This window comes from Triturus cristatus, chromosome 11 (genome assembly GCF_964204655.1).
Source record: "Triturus cristatus chromosome 11, aTriCri1.1, whole genome shotgun sequence".
Classification (NCBI taxonomy): Eukaryota; Metazoa; Chordata; class Amphibia; order Caudata; family Salamandridae; genus Triturus; species Triturus cristatus.
This window is the reverse complement of record NC_140594.1, coordinates 1,135,189,174-1,135,208,435: the sequence shown is the minus strand read 5'-3', so window position 1 is coordinate 1,135,208,435 and position 19,262 is coordinate 1,135,189,174. Positions and strand designations below refer to the sequence as shown.

Below are 19,262 nucleotides of genomic sequence, written 5' to 3'. Positions count from 1 at the left end.
GACGTCGAATCTCCTGGAACCTTCTTCTTCCTGGGCTCAGGAGAGGTGGTATGTCACTGTTTTCGGTGTTGTTTGGCTGAAGAGGGTGGTTTGAAGGGTCCATGGTCGCCTCCATGACGGCTTCTTTCCTTCTCCAGCTGGGTATGAAGCTTTATGCGCTCTCTATCGCGTAGAGTGCGCCTGGAAAATTTCTGGCAGTGGGGCACTGGTCAGGATTGTGTGAGGATGGAAGACACACAATACACACAGAGTGTGGATCTGCCAGTGCCATCTTATTGCCACAGGAAGGGCATTTCCTGAATAAGGCAGGCATTCTGACTGGAAAAAATTAGAATTAAACCAAAAAACCAGCAGAATAAGCTTTAAGGAGTCAGAAAATGTCAAGTTTTCTGAGAAAATCTGAAGAAAAGTCACTTTCAGTCAAAAAACTGAAGAGCTCAAGCTCGAGGATCCTCATAGAAGGAGCCGGAAAAAAGAACTGACCTAACTGTCACCTGTGGTGCATCATGGGAGCAGGGGGTCTCCTACAAGTCTTAAAGGCACGGTCCCCCTACTCTAATGCCTTAAAGGCAAGGTGTCAGTTTTCTTTGTTTTCGTGATACTCTGCTGCAGCCTACAGGCAAATGCCTGCAATTGCAAGTTTGCTTTATGGCAATAAAGCATTGTTGTGAGACAATTGGTTTAGTGCTTCCTTTTTTCTTTATGGGTTAGGGGTACTACAATGCAAACCTATGTAATTTCAGCATTTTTGCCATGTTTGAAACATTTTAGGCTGCATGTATATGTTTTCACATATGCATATATATATGTATATATATGTATTTTCTATATACTCCCGGATCCCGCACGTGTGCGGGGATTATTCACAGATTATGACTATTGATGAGTATCCCCTGTATGAGAAGGAGGAGTAGCTCAATTGCAGCATATCTGAGCGCATGTGAATTTAAAAGACATGGGGTTCTGGCCATGGACCCGGTCCAGGCGCAGACGGGCGCAGACGGGCTTGGCATAGGCGCGCGTTCGGCACGCCAGCGGCACGTCCACACCATCTGGCCGTTTTATGTGTGATTCCGGTGGACGACTAGACCGCATCCTAACCGGAAGCGTTACGTGGGCGGAAGTGAGGAGAGAGTGGTAGTGGAGTGTTTGCCCTCCGCGCAAATGGCACAACAGCCGTGGCGGACCGGGGTCGGCACCCACTCCGTGCACTCAAGAAGTGCTAACTCTTTCCTCCTGAAGCCACAGATCTTTCGCAAAAAAGAGAATGTGTCACCGTGCATTCTCCGGCTCTGCCCCAAAGATCTGGAACTCTCTTCCACCGGAAGTACGCAGAATCTCCTCCGCGGTTGCTTTCAAATTGGAAGCTAAAAGATTCCTTATGAACAACCTCTTACCTTAAATGGCTTTGGATGATCTGCTCTAAGTCATTGGTCTTACAACCTTACGACCTGCACTGGATGCTACTTTTCTTTAACCCATCATTTGCTCCCCTCTTGCTCGCTATGTACCAGTTATTGTATTACTTTCTATTGACCCCTTTTGTTTTGTAACTGTTATGTTGGTTATTCTTATTTGATGCCGGTACTGCAATTTATGACCTTCCTTCCCTCCTATTGTAAAGCGCTCTGATATCCTTCGGGATCATGTTTGCGCTATATAAAACTTTATAAATTAAATTAAATAAATAAACACGTAGCAGTAGTGGCAAACGGCTGTAAGTGCCGCAGGCTAGCTCCGGGGGCCGACTCCCGGCTCACAACATTGCTCCTGTCATCCCTTCAGAGCCGCCCTACCACAGGAGCCAGCTGTGCAGCCTTGCCACAGCACGGCTGCTCCTTAGATTTAGCAGTAAGGACTCGGACACGCGCTGTTGTAATTAACAGCAGCTGCGACAGTCGGAGCCACCCGGCTTTACCCCTCACAGTGCACAGGTGTTGAACGCGCTAAAATGTATGATTTATGCATTTTAATGCACTGATGCGGACCACTACATTAAAATGTGTTAGTGTAATACCTGATGAGTGGTACTTGGCAGCACTGCAGCTGGTTTAGCACTGGTCACTTTGCCTCAAATTATGTCTAACTCTTTAAAGATGTAGTGACTTTTGACTACACTTATTCTCCAAGCCTTTATTTCTTAAATATCTTTTATAACTGTCTGTTCTACTTGCTGTCCTGCTTAAATGTTCAGGCTTGGAATTAACCAGAGTTTTAGTTACCAAGAGCATCCCGGCTCTTTTTCCTATCTTCAGGGCTATCTCAGAAATTACTTCTACAATGCTTAAGGATTTGTGAAGAGTTATCTAGGTCATTTTGCTGTCACCAGATAAAGTATAAAATATGCAAGTAGCATCTAGAGAAGATTGATCAATATACATCAGTAGATATCACTCTGTCCAGCCAACTTGGTTGTAGATTTACAGTGTAAATCACTAAGAAATCTTTTAAAATCTCTAAAGCCCTAATAAATCCTAATAAGATTATAGTTATAAATCCACAAATCAATTGACATTTGCCAATGTAAGTGACAGCCATACAGACTAACCCCATTAATGGCTACATGCATTTACAGGTGTTCTTACATCCTCCGGTCACACCTGGAAGCAGCAGAGACGTACAAGTATGACCATGATGCGAAGACTGGGTATTGGGCAGAAGAACATGGAGAACCGAATACAAGAGGAGGCAGAACACATGATAGAGTTCCTCACCGCACAGGAAGGTTGGTATATGGATCAATTAGATATATTCATTTCAGAAATTCTTAAAATGTTCAGAATATTGATTTAAATCCAACAATTTTCTGGATCATTAGAACAGTGGTTCCTAACCTCCGGACACCTGTGGACCCACAATTAATAACTATTACAATCCGGGGATCCTAATAATGAGCCAGGGAACCTGGGCCTAATCATTTTCCATGACTGGAACTGCAAAACAATAGACAAAAAAAAACAGAAACAAACATTCATAAAACAAATACACAAATGAATAAATGTTTTATTTAATTAACAAAAAAATAAAAAAACAAAAATAAAATATTGATTTTAATAGGAAGGTTTGAGCTTCTCTAAATTCAATTGAGGCCACTCATCGTCCATACTTCTGTTTGATACACATGCACTGCTCCCACTGTCACGGGTCTGACAACTGAATGAATCTCTCTGGGTATTTTTAGGTCCGCACTTCTAGGTCTTCACAGTCCTTGTTTGCCAGAGATAAGGGCAGCCCTTTCCAGGAGCCATGTTGCCACTGACACAAGGTAGCGCCTAAGTGGAAAGTTCCTTCAAGAAAGGGCCCCAAATAGGAGGGCAAAAGACCTATGCCAAAAACCCTTCTTGTTGACAATAACTCTACACAGAATGAAAAGAAAGTCCAGGACTTGCTGGAGAAGGTAGCTACAGAAAGCACAGAGTAGCAAGCATGGGTCCTAGGATGTAGATGAAAGACTGGAAGGCATCAAGACTGAAATAACTTACCAAAAATGGACTAAGATAACAAAAGTGAGAAACACTATGATTGGAATACTCAAAGCATTGTGACGCAAACAGTAACCAGAAACTGCTCCTAAAATAGGGGAAGGACAGGAAGATACATCAGAGCGCCTTCTTGGATTTGGCAGCTCCCTTAGGATTCCAATGGGAGATGGCCATTTTGAATTAGAAAGGTTTAACCCTTCCCAGAGAATTACTTAGGAAGAAAAAGAAAGAAGGACTGGGCTGGGAAAGCAGTGCCTTTTCCCAAGTATCGCCATAGGGAAAGGAGTACATGACTGGGAGGCAGCGCTGGCTGGCCAGCTGGCGTGAGGTAAGATTCTTGAAGATAGATGGCGGCCTGCCGGCATGCTTGCACACCCGTTTGCCTGCCTTGACTTGTGTAGTCTGTGCATGGTGAGGAAGACGCACTGTTCTAAGGTGTCCCTTCTGTGGCGAGCAGTTGCAGTTAGTGTCAGTGGGCGGGTAAGAACGTGCAACAGTGTGCGACTCCCACGTATCAATCTGAGGATACTAACTTAATTTTTACACTCCATTTTCACATTCCTTAACACTTAGAGAATGTTTTGAAATTGTCAGTTGTACATTTTGCTTCTACATATAAATATGTTTTATTTATCTGTTAATATTATTTCATTTTCTAACCAGACAAGGACTCCCTGAGTAGGCTGTGGGCACCCAAGGGGTCCCCAAATCGCAGGTTAAGAGCCACTGGTTTAGAAGATTTAATTTGAAGACCATTTTAATCATACGTTTTTTTTTTTTTTAATAAAGATGGATGTATCATCTATTTTACAATGCAAAAGAACACATGAATGTGTATGATAATACAGTTTGCGATTTACAACATTTGTTTTACACCAATTCAGGATTTCTGGCTGTGCCTCTTTGGTAACTTTAAGGAAGGGCTTGGAGAATGTGTTTTGCCAGGGCATGAGAAGTGGCGTGGCTTGTAGGAAAAATTGGATATAAATGTATAAGGAGTCTTTGCCATTACACACAGTGTTACAAGGTTTAAATGCAAAGTTACACCAGGTTATTCTGAGTTTCTCACGTAATATTACATGGATTATTTGCATGCTGACAACCTGCAGGACTGGAATTAAGGGAAGGAGCCATGTGGTTTTGTTTCACAGCATACTTCTAGGAAGTGTGGTGAATAGTAAGTTTGAAAATTGAAATATGTGCAGTTAATCACAGATTCACTCCTTATTTCAGAAACTGACCCTAAGAACTGAGGACATATTTGCCAGAATATTTCCTACATAGTTAGGCAAAACAGTATCGACTAAATCATCAAATCTACACGGTCTCCTCTTAACTTGCATTCCCGCATTCCCCATAGCGGCCTGTGCATCATTTATCTTTCCATTGCGTGTTGTCCCACAAACGTTTTCATTACCTTCCAACCTGACGTGACATTCCAAGTATGTTCACTTCGTCACCTTCCTCACATTCCACTCCCTCCCATCTGCCAAACACACAGTGTTGCCCCTCACCGCACTTATTTTCTTAGGACTCAGCCACATAGAAATACCCACCTTGCAAACTTTTTCCAAATCATCCACTTTAAACTCTTGTTGTCTTTTCTTCAACTTGTCATTGTGCCTCTCCACATATTTCCTCTGATACCTTTCCACCCTCTCCTTTAATTTGGCTTTGTTCACACTCTGAAGACATTCTCTATCCATCCACGCAGGAGTCACTATCGTACATGCGACCTGCCCTTTAAGCAAAAAGAAAGGTGTTTCTCCAGTGACAGAATGTGGTGTATTCCTGTATCTCCACAGTATGTTCTTGACCTCTCTTCTGCAATCACATCCATTCTCCACTGCCAACTGTACGCATTCCTTCAACACACAATTAAACTATTCTACAGTTGAGACGCACCAGCAATATAAATTCAACATTAACAGACATGAAAAGGAGCATACATGCTCCTTTTCGTGTATGTTAATAATTCAAATTAACTAAACAATTCTCTTGAGGATGATACACCACATTTGTGCATTCTGAGGCCTGCCTCAGCACCCAGCTAAAGAAATGGCTTCCCTCTTTTAAAATGATTTCTCAGCAAACAACATGAAATACTTATTGCCCCAAAGTTCTTTAGCCATGTCGTCGGTGAGCAACACCTGATCAGGAGGATTGGGGTTCAAAATCATGCCCTATGCCTTCTTTCCACCCCAACAACACTTTCCTTGTTTCTACCGATACTCTCTACCATGTGCTGATTTGTCCTTATACTCTAGTGTGCCATTAAAGTATCTCAGTATGGGTAACTTCACCCCAAAGTAGTAGTTTTTGTAAGAATATTATAGTACAGAAAGATTTCCTTCTTCTGTTGTGGCAAACAACGGTGTTCCATTTCCTTCACAGTCAATCAACAATGTTTTAAGAGATCTAGGTGTTATGCATTGGAGCGCTGCTTTGTACTCCCCAAACATGAATGGATTAAACAAGAGGTTTAATAGAGTTGTAGTGGAACGCGTTCAGTTGCCTCTTAAGGCAGGTTGTAATATTTTGGAGTACATTAGATTTGTCCATATCGTTGCAATTCCACATAACCCCCCAGGATTTACACCTTAATAAAAACTTAGGGGTAGAAGTCTCTGAACTGCTTTGTATCCTGAAAGGCTTACTGGACCTCTACGTGCTATTTCTTTGGTAGGTTTTAAAAATCTAGTGATGGAAAATGTACAGCTTAAACAGGACAAACTTAAATCATTGGTAATTCCCAAGGAGCAAAAACTGGAACCTGGGGATTTTGTAAAAGTGTGAATTCCAAATGTTGTGACAAAAGGAAATCAATACTTTCCAAATTTTTCAGAATTGTAAGAGTGGGTAATTCCAGCAAGACTGAGTCATGGTGGAGTGTTGCACGTCTTACAACATTTAATGAGGACACTCAAAGTAAGGACCGTGATGGTGCAAGTTCAAGAACAGTGGATTACCAATTCAGAAATTGTCATTCAGAGTGTGTCCCATTCTTGGTATGTCTGAGCTGGTGTCTGGAACGCTGAGAGTCACTGATGTGATAGGATGTTCGTGTGTGGGAAGAATGGAAGCTGGGAGATAAGGGCAGGAGGAGAGAGAGTGGAATCTTGAGAGGACCTGCCTGCTGCTACTGTAGCCTCATGGCCGAACATGAAATATAGAACTTGCCGCCTACCCGTGTGGTCCAGACTCTAGCACAAAGACCCTGCCCTCCAACTTCAACATTTTGTAGAAGAGTTGTTTAGGGTTTGCATGAAAATGCAGTGAGACTCTGGTGGCAGTTGGGATCCTTTTCTGGCAGTGGTGGAGGCTTGTCTCAAGAATGGAGTTTTTGATTTGGGGTGTTTTGGTAAATTATAAAATTGTTATGCTGAAGATGATATTGAGCAAAATGTATCTTTGGATTTTACATCTCCAGCAACAAAATCTGGCCTTTGACTTCAGATAATTTTCCTTATTCTCATCACACTACAAGGAAGTGATATTACTTGTGAAGTTTAACAATTTTGTAACGATAGTGACACTGTTTTTCTGATGCATTAAGCAAATAAGTTTCTCACAAATAAGTTTCTCACATTTTTATGTTGTTTCTGGTCCCTTTCATGTAAGGGCAGAGATGTATGGTAGGTACCTTGTGTCGTACTTTCTTATATCTGCATTCATCTCTTTCCCCAGTCTCTACAATTAAGTATAGAACTTCTGCGAGCCATAACTCCATCCCACAGCATGTGGGATGGAGTTATATATAAACAAGAGCTCCATGTTCTTCATGTGCTCTTGCTTATATTTAACTTTCTGAGTTCCATATTAGTTCGTACAAGCCAGCTGTCTTACCTGCATTGCTGTTGGCTCCACATAAACACTTTTTCTCACCTCTACTGAGTGGTGCTTTTTTCTATGTTCCCTCCAAAACAAGCCAGTCGCAAGCACCACCAACTCATTCGAGCCACCAAAATGTCCTCCTTCCAGGAACATAGCAACAACAACGCACACAACAGCAAAGAGCCCTTCAACGTCGTGAAGGAACTCTCCAACCCCAGCTCCAGCGCCAACGACATCCCACAGTCGCAAGACCTCTGCAACTCACTAGCCTCCTTCTTTCACCGCAAGATCGCAGACATCCACGACCGCTTCAACACCCAGACCCCACCAACAGCCGCTAACACCTCTGATTCACCACCACCCAGGCTCACCAACCACCTGCTCTCCTGGACCCACGTCAACGACGACGATACCATCAAGACCATGAACGCCATCCACTCCGGCTCACCATCCGACCCTTGCCCACACCACATCTTCAACCAAGCCAACCACATCATCGCTCCCTAACTCTGGAAGATCATCAACAGCTCTTTCGAGACCGCAACATAACCGGAAAGCTGGAAGCACGCAGAGGTCGACGCACTACTCAAGAATCTCACAGCGGACCCAGAGGACCTTAAGAACGTCCGGCCCATCTCCCTGCTCTCGTTCCCGGAGAAAGTCATCGAAAAGATCGTCAACAAGGAACTGTCCCACTTCCTCGAGGAAAACAACGTCCTAGACCCGTCCCAATCAGGACTCCACAGCAAGCATAGCACCAAAACTGTCCTCATCACTGCCACGGATGACATCAGGACCATGCTGGACAGCGGCAAAACCGCAGCCCGCATCCTCCTGGACCTCTCGGCCGCCTTTGACACCGTCTGCCACCGCACCCTCCACACACTCCTCCACGACGCAGGAATCAGCAACAAGGCCCTGGGCTGGATCACCTCCTTCCTCACCGACAGAACCCAGAGGGTCCAGCTCCCCCCATTCCGCTCAGAAGCCATCAAGATCATCTGCGGCGTGCCCCAAGGATCATCCCTCAGCCCTACCCTTTTCAACGTCTACATGGCTCCACTCGCCAACAGACCCCAGGTCTCTGCGGTTTCACTCCTCACAACTCCTTGGGCTTCGGAATGACACCTGAAGTTGTCCCTCAAAGTGTGACCATGTTGACAGTTTCAGTTGTCACAGCACTTTGATACTTCTTGGGGCTTGACCTCAGTGAGAAATTCTCAGATGGTATGACACCAAGAGCACGTCTGAGCGTCAGAACCTCACTGTGGGTTGTTCGCTGTCTTTTGATGCTGTTGTGCTACTGCATTACCTGAGCTCCTGACAGTCTCTGCTCTTTTTGAGTAGTGTATTCTCCATGCAAGGACAGCTCCATTGTTCGTCCTGAGCAGTCAGTCATCTCTCTCTTCCTTGAAGTACGATGCAGGCAGCCCGCTCTGGCAAGTTAAGCAAGTTTCCCCAGGTCACTGGGCTCAAATCTGCCAAGTCAAGTTGGTAGTCAGTGTGAGAAGTTGGCCTGATATATGATGTCACTAATTCTAGTGTACACCTTGTATCAGTCCAAACAACCCTTATGGTGATTGGTTGTAAAGTCAACCTTATAGACCAGCTATCCTAGTGGTAGCATGGACAAGAGCAGTCTTAGGCTAAACTCTGTATGGCATGTGAAGCCAGCTGTTATACCATTTGTAATCCCTTGAATACCAAATGAAAGGACACCACAACAGATGTATATAAAAATAGAATGTATTTATTCTAGTCAAACCCTCAGCACTCTTTATGAGATTAGAGGTAAGTACAACAGAGTCTTATTTAAGCATACATTAAGTCACACAGGTAAGTAATACAGTTAGGCCCTAGGGGCCACGCAAACCATATACTAAGTAAGTGGTATAAGAACCACTGTCCCGAACACAGGATAGGCCTAGGCCTAGGGAATCGCTGGGGCTACACTATACTACCAAAGGTTAGAAAGTGGGAGGCCCACGGGATTCAGGTGCAGAGTGGAAACACTCACACGTAATGCGTAAAAGTCTATAGAAATAGTTGTTATTAGAATTTAACAGTTTTAGGACACTTCTGGAATAGCTAGAAAGTCGAGACTCGGAAACTAGACCCTAGGATAGTCAATACCCTTGTGAGCACCGGAGTACTCAAGTTACCTAGTCCACGGGCTGCGGGTGCATAGGTGTGAACTTGCGTTGGGTTTCGTCGTTGACTTCTATCGATGCCTGAAGGAAAGTTGCTGACAGGCAGTCAGTGAAGAGTGTCCGGTGGATCCCAAGGATGGAATCAAGAAGGAAGGATACTTGCAAGCAGAAGGGACAGAGTCTAGGTCACCAGCCAGGAGCCGGGAAGGAACCAGGCGATGTCGTGCAGGTGCAGGTGAAGAGGTGAAGCTTGTCGCAGCAGCCACGGGTACCAGGAGGTGTCGAGGACGACCAGGACCAGGAGGTGAGCTGTCCCACGAAGGCTCTTGCTGTCGGCAGCGTCGATGTCGAGCTAGGACCCAACAAGCCTTGGCAAGCGGAACCCACGCAGAATGGAGGACTTGCTTCTGGTGCAGACCAGGAAGGTCTGGGGTACTTCTCTTTCACAGAGGAGCGGGTGCCAGTCTGGAGGAGCCGGGCCAGCAAGATGAAAACAAAGGTTCGTCGTCGCAGAGGCTACTAGCCAACGGGCCAGCAACCGGACAACACGTCGAGCAACTCAGGTGCAGAAGGGCCCCACGCAGAACACGTGAAGTGTAGGGAGCTGATCTTCTTTGCAGATGGTGCTCGGGATTGGGGCTTCTCAATTCCCCAAGCACAGCCTCGAGGAAGCCTCAGAAGTCGCGCTAGTCAGTTACTAGCCCCTTTTCCCAAGTCGCCGGTCCCTCGTCGCCTCCACGGGTCTCAGCTTTGCTGTCGATGTGGATCTGGTTTAGAGGTGTCTGGAAGTCACGGCGCTGGTCAGTCTCTGCAGTCGTCCCTCGTAGGATTCAGTCGCAAAGCAAGCAGCGGTCGCTGGATGGTGCCTGGTTGCCCAGGGTGGTCACTCCTTGGCCACAAGGGAGATTTCTTCAGTCTTCTTCCTGAGGTCGAATGTCGAAGGTCCAGAGTTTCTGTTCAAGTTGCAGATTCAGGTTAATCTAATCTAGCAGGGCTCAGCTACCTACTGATATACTGGGCTAGTGGGCTGGGCTACCTGCAAGGTCCCTCCTATGGGTGGGACCAGGAAGGGGAGTGGTTACACCCCCTTTCCTTTGTCCAGTTTCACGCCAGAGCTGGGGCTGGAGTGCCCCAGCGCCGGTTTGAACTGGACTATGCATGGGACACCTTGTGTGCCCCAGGCAGTGTCTCATTCCTTTCAGCCCTCCCTGCCCCAATACACTAAAGTCTGTCTGGGGAGGTGCTAGCACCTCCCCAAGCAGGACACCTATTGTCCAGTCCTCCCTGGCTGGGAGGGCTCCCAGCTGCAGGAGGTCAGACTCGTGTCTGTGGCAGCAGCATCCATTTTGTGATGCTGAGGCTTTGGTGAGAGTTAAACAGCAAAGTAGGATTTGAACATGTCTCTCCCTCTAGAAGGGAGGAATAATATCCTCATCACCAGAAATGGTATGGGGGTATTATTCCAAAGTGTTAGACACCTTACACGACATGTTTTGATAAAGCCAAACCATAGTTACCATAACCGTTTAAGATTATAAGGTACTTTAAGAGTATATGGTAGGCTATATCATAGAACAGTTATAAGGACATGGTTCCGAAAGCTGCAGACAGGCTCAGCTCATGCTAGAGCACCATCGCACATGTTACCAAGCACTCTGCCTCCAGGATTGTTAAGGCCTGCCATAGGAGTGGCTGATAGGTACACATGTGTCTATATATAAGGTAGGTATAGGAATACTACACCTAAGCAAGGAGTGATTACACGACCTTGCCCCAGCTGAGTGATCAGCCAGTTGTGTCATAATGGAAGGCCAGGCCAGGGGCGGCATAATACATGCTGCAGCCCCTGGTAGGCCTAGGGTACACCTATGGCCTGGGTACCTAGGGTACACTGTGCAGGGTCCAATAAGGTGATCCTTACCAATTGGGTATGTACCTAGGGTACATGGAGTCCATTTTACAGAGAGAGCAGACAGCCTGAGACCCTGAATGGCAGGATCTCAGGCCAAGTAAGTCGAAAAACCAGCTAGACACTAGGCAAAAAGTTTGGGGGTAACCATGGTCAGATATTCACCTTCCTACAGTCAGTACCCAAAACCTGAAGCTCAAATGAATCTCCTAGTCACCACAGGAGTGGAAGTTGAGGCTTCTGGTCACAAAATATTGGTAAGCTAGCTGGAAGTTTCTGCCTCGAATTCAGTTCTCTGACTGGTTCGAAGTCGTTCACTCATTTTTGTGAATTTACACAGATTTGTCCAGCCATGAGCAGGGTAAGGCAAGGGAAGCTGGGAGTCTCCTCTCTCAGGACCCTAAACCAAGAGCACATGGGCAAGGGAGGCTCCCCTACTTAACCACCTGTCAACTTGTGGGGACTATCTAGTTTCAAATACACCCTCTGTTCCTTTCCTAATTTCAGCAACTCCCCACTGTTGACTGCCTACTGAACTAGAGACCTGGTTGGGTTGGGGTAAAGGTGTGAGAAATTAATGTAATTTGCTTCTACATAATTTCAGCAAAATTATACAAAATCCAAATCTGTCATTTCACTCCACATTTTAGTATGAATATGACCTTGCTTAAATGTTTAGTGCTTAGACGTATTTAAACAAAAGCACAGTGAACAGCAATCCCTTGTGTTAGGTTCTTTCCATGTGATTTGCATAATCAAGCAACAATTTTATCTCTCTTGGAGGGGGGCAGAGGACTCAGTTGTAGGGGACTTGTAGAATAATTAAAAAATATGATAAAAGGTCGTAGGCTGTCTCCTTAAGCCAAGTAGCAGGACAGGGGCCCCCATTCTTTTTTGAGCAATGAGCAACACCTGTGGATCAACAAAATTGCTGAGCAACATCCAAACCATAATGGGAAATATTGGCATGGATGTGGTAAAATCATTGAGGCATGATTTAGTACTGTAATTAACACAATTAATACATTTTATTAATAAGCAACAGCACTCAGACGGGGGCAACTTAGCTTCAAACAGAAATGTTAGGCCTACTTTAGACCATTATCAATTATCAATGTTTGATCAAATGTAAAAAACAATTTATAGAGGGTGTGGGTTCTTCTCATGAAAATAACGGTTTATTGTTTATTTTAATGGACATTTCTCACAACTTACAAGGATTTTTTAGACTTTACAAATTAGTTGGCAGCTCCTCTCCCTAGATATTTGTAAAATTAAAGGACACATTGTATAAAATCAATCAATCAATCAGGGATTTATAGAGCGCACTACTCACTGATAAGGGTCTCAAGGCGCTGAAGAGCATTTTGACAGTAACAGTGGTGAAAACTTGTTAAGATTAAAACATCATTTTACATGGAGAGATTGAGTGTTCTTGCTAAAGAACATCAAGCCAATGTAGTGGAAGTGATGTAATTTAACTATATTAATCTTGTAGCAGAATATAATGACAGCTTCTGAAAGATTGTTTGGCAGGCTCTCTGACAAATAGTGCATTTTATAGAAAATTGAATACTAACACTGTGGAGCTTGGTTGGGTGTAACACCACTTTACAAGAGAGTGTTTTTTTACTATGTTACACAATGACACAGGTATGACACTTTGCAACTTTACATAATGCAGCTTTTGACGATTCTGCTCTGCATCCTTCTACAGTGGCACCAAGTAAGGAAATGCTTCTATTTGCATGTTCACTCCCAAAGTCTTTGAGTAATGCTGCTGGTTTACGACTCTGAGAGTGCATTGAGGCCTGCTAATCAGATCTCTGGGCTCATGCTCAGACCCTAAAAAGTGCATGTTTAGGGGTGTGTGGCCAAGATGTCCTCCCTGAAAAAAGCCCACAAAATACCGGGGCTACCACAGATGGCACTCCGCGACACAACCCAGAACCCAGCATCTGGGGGAGCTTGTCCGGCGAGCTCAACAGTAAGGAAGGATGAGCTGCAGCGACCGGATGCCCCCCCCCCTCCCGAAGCAATAGGAGAGCTCCAGTGAAGAGGTGAGGGGTGGCGGTGCTGGAGAAGCTGGGAGGAGAGCAAGTGGCACAGGCCCACAGCGGTGTTTAGTGCAAAGCAGAGGCCCTGGAGCAGAGCGACTGACAGCTAGGCCCGCACGCCCCCCTTCACTTTCCAACGGCCGGGAGCAGCAGAAGCAGAGGGGCCTTCTGTAGGAAGGTGGATATCTGACTATGGTTACCCCCAACGTTTTGCCTAGTGTCTAGCTGGTTTTTCGACTTAGTTGGCCTGAGATCCTGCCATTCAGGGTCTCAGGCTGTCTGCTCTCTCTTTAAAATGGACTCCATGTACCCTAGGTACATACCCAATTGGTAAGGATCACCTTATTGGACCCTGTACAGTGTACCCTAGGTACCCAGGGCATAGGTGTACCCTAGGCCTCCCAGGGGTTGCAGCATGTATTATGCCACCCCTGGTCTGGCCTTCCAATCAGACACAACTGGCTGATCACTCAGCTGGGGCAAGGTCGTGTAATCACCCCTTTCTTAGATATAGTATACCTATATCTACCCTTAAAATAGACACATGTGTACCTATCAGCCACTCCTATGGCAGGCCTTAACAATCCTGGAGGCAGAGTGCTTGGTAACATGTGAGATGGTGCTCTAGCATGAGCTGAGCCTGTCTGCAGCTTTCGGAACCATGTCCTTATAGCTGTTCTATGATAGCCTACCATATACTCTTAAAGTGCCTTATAATCTTAAACGGTTATGGTAACTATGGTTTGGCTTTATCAAAACATGTCGTGTAAGGTGTCTAACACTTTGGAATAATACCTCCATACCATTTCTGGTGATGAGGATATTATCCCTCCCTTCTAGAGGGAGAGACATGTTAAAATCCTACTTTGCTGTTTAAATCTAACCAAAGCCTCAGCATCACAAAATGGATGCTGCTGCCACAGACACGAGTCTGACCTCCTGCTGCTGGGAGTGATCCCGGCAAGGGAGGCTTGGACAATAGGTTTCCTGCTTGGGGAGGTGCTAGCACCTCCCCAGACAGACTTTAGTGTATTGGGGCAGGGAGGGATGAAAGAAACGAGACACTGCCTGGGGCACACAAGGTGTCCCATGCATAGTCCAGTTCAAACCGGTGCTGGGGCACTCCAGCCCCAGTCCTGGCGCGAAACTGGACAAAGGGAAGGGGGTGTAACCACCCCCCTCCCAGGTCCCACCCATAAGGCGTGACCTAGCAGGCAACCCAGCCCCCCAGATTAGTATAAGTGTGGTAGCTGGGCCCCAGGAGATTAGATTATCCTGAACCTGCAACTTGAACAGAAACTCTGGACCTTCGACATTCGACGAAAGAAGAAGACTGAAGAATCTCCCTTGTGGCCAATGAGTGGCTACCCTGTGCAAACAGGCACCATCAAGAGACTTACCCTTTGCTTTGCTGAAGTTCTACGAGGGACCGACTGCAGAGCCCGACCAGAGCCTTGACTTCCAGACTTCTCCGACCCTGATCCACAGCCGAGCTGAGATCCGTGGAGGCGACGAGAGACGTGGGACTGGCTACCTGGGAAAAGTGGCGAGTATCTTCCAGCGCAGCTTCTGAGGTACCCTCGAAGTTGTGCACCGGGGATTGAGAAGCCCCAACCCCAAGCACCATCTGCACCGAAGATCAGCCCCCCACACTCCACGAGTCCTGCGTGGGGCCCTTCTGCATTTTCCTGCTTACTGCGTCTGTCCGGTTGCTTGCCCGTTGGCTAGCGGCCTTTGCGACGACACACCTTTGAATCTTCACCGCTGGTTTGGCTCCTCCAGACTGGCTCCCGCTCCTCTGCAAAAGAGAAGCACACCAGACCTTCCTGGTCTGCACCAGAAGCAAGTCCTCCATTCTTCGTGGGTTCCGCTTGCCAAGGCTTGGTGAGTCCTAGTTCGACTTCGACGCCGCCGACAGCAAGAGCCTTCGTGGGACAGTTCGCCTCCTGGTCCTGGTCGTCCTCGACGTCTCCTGGTACCCGTGGCTGCTGCGACAAGCTTCACCTCTTCACCTGCAATCTTCACGACATCGCCTGGTTCCTTCCTGGTTCCACGTGGTCACAGGCTAGTGACCCAGACTCTGTCCCTTCTGCTTGCAGGTATCCTCTCTTCTTGATCCCAGCCTTGGGATCCACCGGACACTCTTCACTGACTGCCTGTCAGCAACTTTCCTTCAGGCATCCATAGAAGTCCACGACGAAACCCGATGCAAGTTCACACCTATGCACCCGCAGCCCGTGGGCTAGGTAACTTGGGTACTTCGGTGCTCACAAGGGTATTGACTATCCTAGGGTCTAGTTTCCGAGTCTCGACTTTCTAGCTATACCAGAAGTGTCCTAAAACTGCTTATTTCTAACTGCTAGTGATTCTATCGACTTTTACGCATTACGCGTGAGTGTTTCCACTCTGCACTTGAATCCCGTGGGCCTCCCACTTCCTAACTGCTGGTAGTGTAGTGTAGCCCCAGCGATTCCCTAGGCCTATTCTATTTCCGTGACTGTTGTCCTTATACCACTTCTTTAGTATATGGTTTGCGTGGCCCCTAGGGCCTAACTGTATTACTTACCTGTGTGACTTAATGTATGCTTAAATAAGACGGTGTTGTACTTACCTCGAATCTCATAAAGAGTGCTGAGGGTTTGACTAGAATAAATACACTTTATTTTATATATATATCTGTTGTGGTGTCCTTTCATTTGGTATTCAAGGGATTATATATGGTATCACAGCTGGCTTCACATGCCATTCAGAGTTTAGCCTAAGACTGCTCTTGTCCATGCTACCACTAGGATAGCTGGTCTATAAGGTTGACTTTACAACCAATCACCATAAGGGTTGTTTGGACTGATATAAGGTGTGCACTAGAACTAGTGACATCATACATCAGGCCAACTTCTCACACCTTCTTCACCGGTTTGGCCTGGTGGGAGCTGTGGGGCCCAAGCACCCTTTAAATCAACCGATCATTGGGCCCCCCCTCCCTGTAGCATCAGAGTGGCCTGGTGAGGAGGCGAGAGGAAGCCGTGCCGGGGGTGCTGAAGCGGACCGTGGAGGAATGCCGTGACTGGAGAGAGGGACGAGGAGGATTGCATCTGGGAGTAGATGAGGGGTCTGGGACTGAGGCAGCGACCGGTGTATAGCGGTGCCTCTGGGGCTGGGGGGCCAGCGACTCCACATTTCAACTATTGTGGCACAGCCTGCCAGCCGGGGGCCCTAGATTCCAAGTGAAGAGCCTGAGATGGGGCCCATCAATTCCTGCTGCACTAGTCTGAAGGACACGGTGGACCCAGGACGCCCCTGCTGGCCAACTACACTGAAGATCTACCCCTCGCTACTGGAACCAGAGAGACCGCAGACATGTTGAAGGGGACTGGGGCCCCTGATGACCGTGTTGCTTCCTAAATCGTCTCCCTGTGTGGACGGGCTCCCTCCCCCATTCTGCTCCCCCAGGAATAAAGCCAGATGTCACTGTCGGGGGCTGTGGGACCCGGGGCATCGGAGTCCCGCTAATTCTCGTGAGCTGCCTCGACCTCTAGTGGATGCCATGGAATAATGGCCACCAGCAAGGAGAGAAAAGACAGATCGGTGAAGGACATGCCTCTTAAAATGCCAGCCTCACTTTCTGATGGGCTTATCCCACAAAGGGACGCAGATGACCCTGGGGAAGAAGGCGGAGTTGAGGCCCCGATCAGTCGCACCTTTATCGAATCACTATTTTCCTGCCTATGGGAAGACCTCCTATTAATGAAAAGAGAGCTCTTGACCATCCTGAGAGAGGTCCGCCGGGAACTGGACTCCCTGGGCGACCGAATCTGCACCCTGGAGGACCACGAGACTAGCAGAGATGAGGAAATCTTAGGCCTCCAACAGGAAGTTATTCAGCTGTGTGAGCAAAATCTGGACCTCCAAGTCCACACAAGGACTTAGAAAACTGCCCCCGGCACAATAACACCCGGGGCATTGTGACTGGGGCAGAGGACACAAACATAGAGGCCTTCGTGGCTGACTTCTTCTTGCAATCCTGGGAGAGCCTCTGGACTTTCAAATCAAATTAGATTTCACCCAACGAGTGGGTCCTAGAAAAGATGCCCGAGCCCCACCAGCTGATATATTAACATGTGTTCCAGACTTCCAGGTCAAGGAGCGCATTCTTCGCAAGGCCACAGACAATCCCACGCTCCAGTTTAAAGGCCAGGAACCTACATTATAACAAGACTTAGCATCCTCTATGTTGCAGAAATGCAAAGCCTTCCGGCCTATCACTGCCCATCTGCAGGTCTCTGGCGTATCCTACTGGTCTCTGGCGTATCCTACTCTTGGGGCCATCCATTCAGAATGATTTTCCCATTCCAAGGAAAGCTCTGACAAATATGTTCAGTTGTAGAGGCAAGCAAACTGCTGGAGAGTGAGACCACTCCCACAGACAGTGCACACAGATCAAGGCGAACAGGAGCCGCTAGAGTGGCCACGGCTGGTCAATGATTACATCTCCAGCTCCAGGACTACGTTCCGATCAAGATATCATGGCCAAAGAAAGACAGGCAGTCCTGACGTCACTGACGGAGGACCTCTATGGCCCATCCCCCAACATAATCTGTGGGAGGCAGCGTCACTGAACTGCTAGACCTCTCATCTCAACTCCTTTGCTAAGGGGCAGAGGCTGTGTTTGGACGGGAGCAGGGAGATGACGGTAACTGGCACTCTCTATTAGTTATTCCTTGGAGCATACCGCTCCAGACTTCAATCATCCACAAGATGACTGTGTGTTTGCTCGTAGTTGAATTTGTTGTGGTTTGTTTGTTTTTGTTCACCCCTCTGGGTCCTCCCTACGCTCGGCTCCTTACTCTGGTAACTCAATACCATCAGATACACATATCTTGTAAAATGGGGGTGCACAGGGATAGGAATCTCGGGGTTCGCAACAAAGCCTTACCCAGCTCCTTTATCATGTCCCGACTTCCATGTTAGCGGAAACCAAACACCTCACTTTGAATGTTAAGGGGCTGAATAATCCGATTAAGAGGAGTGTCATCCTATCCTATTAGAACAGTCGTGGGCTCATATTTGTCTGCTACAGGACCCCCACCTCCTTGCCGGGAAAAAACACAGGCTTCGCACAACGGCTTTCCCCCACCAGTGTTTCTCCTCAAGCGCAACCAAGATGGCAGGGGTGGCAATTCCCATCTCCCACACCTGTAGAGGGAAGGTGGGTCCAAAACAAGCCAAAATCAAAGGACGACTCTTGGCCCACTCCGTCACAATAGGCACTTTTACACTAGGTTCAGTATACATGCCCAACGAGGGGCAAGAGGTCTTCTTCCGTTGAGCAGTGATGGACTTAGCTGGCTCACCAGATAGGCAAATTCTAATGGGGGGAGACATCAACATGGTCTTTGACAACCAGCTGGACTGCCCGGTCCAACTGCAGGGACAGTCCGGGGCTCTGTCACTGGATGGATTGGAATGGCTACCATCCCCACAATACAGACTTCACATTTTACTCACATGCGCAGAAGACATATGCCAGAATTGACTACTTCATAAGGCCCCATGCTCTGATCCCCCTAGCTACATCCTCGGAGATCGAGCCCAGCTCGCTCTCCGACCATGCCACACTGACTCTCACCGAGGCGACCCCCCCCTCCGGTGGGTAGACCATCATACTCATGGCGGCTGCACAACACACTACTACACCGCCCTGCCATGGTACAGCGGCTCACAAAGAGTAGGTCCTGGCCTTCAATGGTACCCAACACTTCTATCACTACCCTATGGGAAACACTCAAACTAGTTGCAAGAGGGGAACTTATTGAAACTTCCTCAGTGGATA

At 47.2% G+C, this 19,262-nt stretch overlaps 1 protein-coding gene across 3 annotated transcripts in view; it reads left to right on the top strand.

The window, feature by feature from the left end:
• Positions 1 to 19,262, top strand: part of LOC146786202 (cytochrome P450 2J2-like) — a 626,890-nt gene that overhangs the window by 336,509 nt on the left and 271,119 nt on the right. For all 3 annotated transcript variants that reach the window (XM_085635777.1, XM_085635778.1, XM_085635779.1), the window contains exon 3: positions 2,576 to 2,725. In XM_085635777.1, the coding sequence (XP_085491903.1) occupies positions 2,576 to 2,725 (150 nt within the window). The remainder of the gene's footprint in view (positions 1 to 2,575; positions 2,726 to 19,262) is intronic.